Genomic DNA, 5513 nt, shown 5'->3' on the forward strand with positions numbered 1-5513 from the left:
AGAAATATGGAAAGAGCCGCCAAATGAACATTGATGATGATATTATTATTATTATTAATAATAATAATAATAATAATAATAATAATAATAATAACAACAACAACAATAGTAATGATGATGATGATGATGATGATGATGATGATGATGATATTCAAATTTTGGTATAATGCCGGCCATTTCGAAGGAGGGAGTCGATTACATCGTGCCCTGTCGAATTTCCACAATACTTCCAATTTAATTTTTGAAATACGTTTTTATTTCCTTTGTTTTTGAATCCACTGGCGGTAGTGGTATGCAGTTCCCATTTAATCAGCGTCGCAACAGGATTAAATCACGAAATAGTTATTTGCTAAGGAAACATTCTCTTACTATAACTCACTTTCGAAGTAAACACTAGCAAAACCTGGTACGTCTTGGGTATAATAGTGTGCTGTTTGTGTTTCAACGCTTTTCCCTCGGCATTTATTTATTTTTTCTAATTTGATATAATTTTCATTTACTACCTTCTAGTAAATTACTACCTTGTAGCAAATTGTTTATCGTAAACAGGAAAGGAAATATTTTGCATTCAGAATTGATTATGAGAACTTAAGTGGGTTAATACAGATGAAACAGTCATTGATTTAAAAGTGAATTTCTGCTACATTAAACACAATTCAGTTTTGAATTTTATTATGAAGCGTTTAATTCATAATTTAAATATTCTCACGCCTTACAGAAACGAGAATAATTAAGTAATCGGGAGACAATACTGAAGTAAACGGGAAAAAAAGCCTTGAACTAAGGTGACGGTTAGTTTAAATATGTCATACCTTTTATTCAAATGGACTGGAATAAGTTTCCAAAGAAATTAAAGACATGAACAATCAAATCGGACAAAATTCAATGTGAGAGGCGTTCACTTAATGAATATATCAACATTATATCAAAACGCTGGTAAATTAGAAGAGCTTATATCATATATACGGGTGTGTGTACATTTGTGTATTTATACAGATATAAGAATACAATTAATAGACATATATATACAATACGTACATGTATAGATATCAAATATATATAATTTATATACACTTCTACTGCCCTTACCACATATATATTGAACAAATTCCATCAGTTGGTTTATATTTTGAAGCATATCAACTGAGAAACTCTTGCGTAAGGGCTGTATTTCCTAATATATATTACGCAGATCTGAAATGAATGTATGAAATGCTTTCAAGATACCATTGTTTGTATTTACTTCATTATTATAATGTATGTATATATGTATACATTTTTGCTTGTTCGTGTGTGTCTGTATGCCCACCTTTTATTCGCAAACTACAAAAAGAACACCCGCAATATCCTATATAACATTATTCGAGAAGCAGCAACCGAATCTGCTTCAACCTTGCTGTCAAGAATCGGGGTGTAGAAATACAGAAATTTCAAATGTAGTAATAGTATCAACCTTTTATTTTCACTCTCACGCTCTCTCCTCCTTTCACTCTCTCTCTCTCTCCCTTTCTCCCTCTCTATCTCTCTCTCTCTATCTCTCTCTCCCTCTTTCTATGAGATAAAAAAGTAGAGAAAAATTTAGCAACAAACATGAACCGTGAGACAAGGATAGAGAAGAGAAAGGTGAGACGCCAATACTGATGCCAGCGGTTCATTTCTGCGTCGCCAAACACGTTTTCTTTCTCCGTCAGGCTTTGATATCTCTATCTTTCTAACTCTTTCTAACTCATCTATTTATCTCTCACTCTCACACACACTTTCTCCTTCTCTCTACCTCTATCACTCACTCTCTCTCTCTCTCTCTCTCTCTCTCTCTCTCTCTCTCTCTCTCTCTCTCTCTCTCTCTCTCTCTCTCTCTCTCTCTCTCTCTCTCTCTCTTTCTCTTCTCTACCTCTTTCTCTTCTCTACCTCTTTCTCTCTCTATGTTATAGGGAAATAGAGAGAGAGATACAAAAAGTGACCAATATAGGCCAAAAGTGACCAATATAGACATACATAGAGAGAAAACGAAGAGAATGACGGTAAGATAGAAACAGTTAGAAAAACTGAATAAAAGCATACAACAGTCATACTCCATTACAGAGCTTTTTGCATTGAGCGAATGTAAATCTTTTCTCCATTACTTAACCCATTACCTCATATGAGATCACTTAAAATTACAAATTTCGTAATTATCTGTCCATATTTACACATATCTAACCTTTTTGCTATATCTACTAGGTATATTTCGTTTTTGGATTTGGTTTGCAAGATTTTTTATGTGATTTCGTGTGTTGAAGGCATATTCTGTTGTGTCTGGGGAGAGTCATTTTCTTATTGTGCCTTACTAGGTATATTTCTCTGATATTCTAATGAGGTTTGCTAATTTTTCACCCAATATCTCGCTTATTTCTATTTAAAATGTTATTTTGATCATTCCAGCGTGTTTCTAAAGCTGTTTTATGCTAGAAATCAAAATTTCATTAAAAAAATTCCAGTTAATAGAATTATGGGAGGTTATGGGTTAAATTGTACAACATTGGAAACGATTATAGATTTAAACCGACCTACAGTGATACAATAATAGTCAATTAATTATAATGATTTGGATTTAGATTTTAAGGGCTAGTTATTCTTCAATGTACATATATCAGTAGGGGTGGTTACTAAAAATAAAACGAAAACAAAAAAGAAAAACACACAGAAAAGAATTTCATTGCAGAAAAAACTTCAAAAATAATCTTTAACAAACTCCAAAGCAGATTTATTTCTGCTCGGAGTGGCGTACGGAAATTCATCCATTTTACACTTAATTCATGCAATGTCGTTGTTCATTACCGCTCAGAAAATTCATTGTCTGCTTTGAAGCCGGTTCATAAAGGAATTTCTTTTTTTATTATTTGATTAGTAAACTTTTAAAAATTCATGTAGATATCTCTTTAGAGAGCTGACAGTGTTCATACATACACACACACACACACACACATGCATATATTCATATATAAACACACGCACACACATATATATACACACGCATACACACATACGAGGGGGTTGATGAAAAGTTCCTGACTTTGAGTAAAAGAAAATACAGGAGGATCGGTTATTATAATGATTTTGCTTAGGAATAGTATTACTAATAACCAATTGTTAGAACTCAGTACACTTATACTTTAGAATAGAGTGTTATACGAGTACAAAGCGTAACATCAATTAATGAATGACAAAAGAACAAAAAGAACGAAAAGAACATTGCACTTGATGTTAACGTCTCCGAGAAAGCTACCGGATGTTGTAGAAGCACTCAACTTTTAGATTACTGCTTATAGAGCAGAAACATTTGTACCTTAATAAAAGCGATTACGTAACTCCTGTACTTTTGTCATTCATATATGCATGTGTGTGTGTGTGTGCACATACATATACATATGTGTGTGTATGTGTGTTTGCGTGTGCGTATAAAATCGCCACATGAGAGGATATTGTTACTCCTAACCAATACCCGGGGATGCATGGATATTGCTTACTTTTTGTTGCAGCTCCACCATATAAGTAAAATGGTAAAGGTGAAACGAGTACATATAGAAAGATTATATAAGAGTGATAGGAGAGTACATAAAAGAAACTTCGATAATAATGATAAGCTCTAATGACTAGAGGCTGTCATAATATCTGTAAAGACAATGTCGGATAACACATTTTCACAAGGAACCCAACCTTTGATTACACTGGATACGTATTCAAGAGAAACCGTTTATAGTTAAGAAGGACAGAGCACTGTAATTGTCCCTATATTTTATCAGTATTTATCGTATCTAAGACCAGGGGGATAAAATGCAGGGTTAATCCTAGTGGAATTTGAATACAGAATTTCATAAACGTTCAAATATATTATGCGGTACTTAGTTCCCGCCTGTAAAATTTCTAACAGACGACACCATTCCGAAGTTTTATAAATATTAATTTAATAGATTATGATAATTACCTCCATCCATATTTTTATCATTCAGTACTAAAGCGGTGTCTGAAGCGTCAGTTGGCTTGTTCGTATCTGGTCAACGAAAAACATGGGTAAGAGAAATCAGTACATTCTACATTTCATATGATCAAGTGACTATATTAGAAGTATGCATGTATATATATAGTTTCAGAGTTTGTAATTCAGAGATGGTACTTAATACATTATGTAGAGTCTGTTCAAATTTTTACACCAGTCAAAAATATCACCGTGCATTAACGTTCAGTATTCAGGAACGGTCAAATTTCTTAGTAGAAATACATATATAATTAAAACCTTTAAACATAAATCACAAAGAACAAATCCTTTTCGATAACAATAACCGGCAGAGGAAGATAACATTAAGCAAATAAACTTCAGGACACTCAGTCTGCACATATACATATATAAGAAGTGTGTGTGTGTGTGTGTGTGTGTGTGTGTGTGTGTGTGTGTGTGTGCGCGCGCATATATATATGCATATATGGAGAGATAGATATAGTTATATTCATGTAGACTGAGAGTATGGCGTCTGTATATATATATATATATATATATATATATATATATATGAAATAAATAGCTTCTCCATCGATTTCGGCAATGAATATTCCAGGAAATGTTTATGTAGTCGTGAACACGAAAAGATAGAATGTTCTGGTCGACCAGCGTTACTCTGAGAGACTAGCAACAAAAGCAACAACTATAATCTAGTTTAAAAAAAACAAAAGCAGGAAATAACCTTTTCTAATCTAGGCACAAGGCCCGAAATTTTGCAGAAGGGAGCCAGTCGGTTAGATCTACCCCAGGACAAAACTGTTACTTAATTTATCGACCCCGAAAGGATGAAAGGCAAAGTCGGCCTCGGCGGAATGTGAACTCAGAACACGAAGACAGACGAAATACCGCTAAGCATTTCGCCCGGCGAGCTAACGTTTCTGCCAGCCCGCCGCCTAAAAAGCAGGAAATAATGCTTAAAACATAGTCACCGTAGTGATGGTATGGTTAAAAGACGTACCTCAACCACGTGATTACGCTTATCGAAGCTGGCCAAAGCCTGGTGAATGAAGTTAGAAGAAAGAAACTGTGCGGAAGTCCATCGTGTGTATGTGTGTGTGTGTGTGTGTGTAGATGTGTATGTAGGTGTGTGAATTCGTATTTATAGTTGTGTGTGTTCACCCCTCATTGCTTTACACTTAGCAGTAGTTTATTTATGTTCCTATAACTTAACGCTTCTGCAAAGAGAGAACGATCAAATAAATAACAGACTTAAAGAAATAGTACGGTTGATATGATTGACAACAGTCAGTGCTGTAGCATGGCCGCAATCCGAATAATACAAAAATAACAGCAAACAAGATATGTCAGGTAAAAAAGTGTATATGTTAAAAAGGTAGCACAGGATACAGTTGGTGTATTATACATACATATATATGTATATTTATACGCATATATACATCTATATATAGATGTATATGTGTACGTGCATGTATATATATATATATATATATATATATATATATATATATATATATAT

General features: G+C 33.8%; 1 protein-coding gene across 3 annotated transcripts in view; it reads right to left on the bottom strand.

The window, feature by feature from the left end:
* LOC106870547 (chordin) overlaps nt 1-5513 on the bottom strand; it is a 179843-nt gene that overhangs the window by 8454 nt on the left and 165876 nt on the right. For all 3 annotated transcript variants that reach the window (XR_001409540.2, XM_014916669.2, XM_014916670.2), the window contains exon 20: nt 3965-4030. Coding sequence is in view for 2 of the 3 variants with exons in the window: in XM_014916669.2 (XP_014772155.1) it covers nt 3965-4030 (66 nt within the window). In the remaining variant the exon portion in view is untranslated. The remainder of the gene's footprint in view (nt 1-3964; nt 4031-5513) is intronic.

Source organism: Octopus bimaculoides, chromosome 12 (assembly GCF_001194135.2).
Source record: "Octopus bimaculoides isolate UCB-OBI-ISO-001 chromosome 12, ASM119413v2, whole genome shotgun sequence".
In the NCBI taxonomy this organism is placed as follows: Eukaryota; Metazoa; Mollusca; class Cephalopoda; order Octopoda; family Octopodidae; genus Octopus; species Octopus bimaculoides.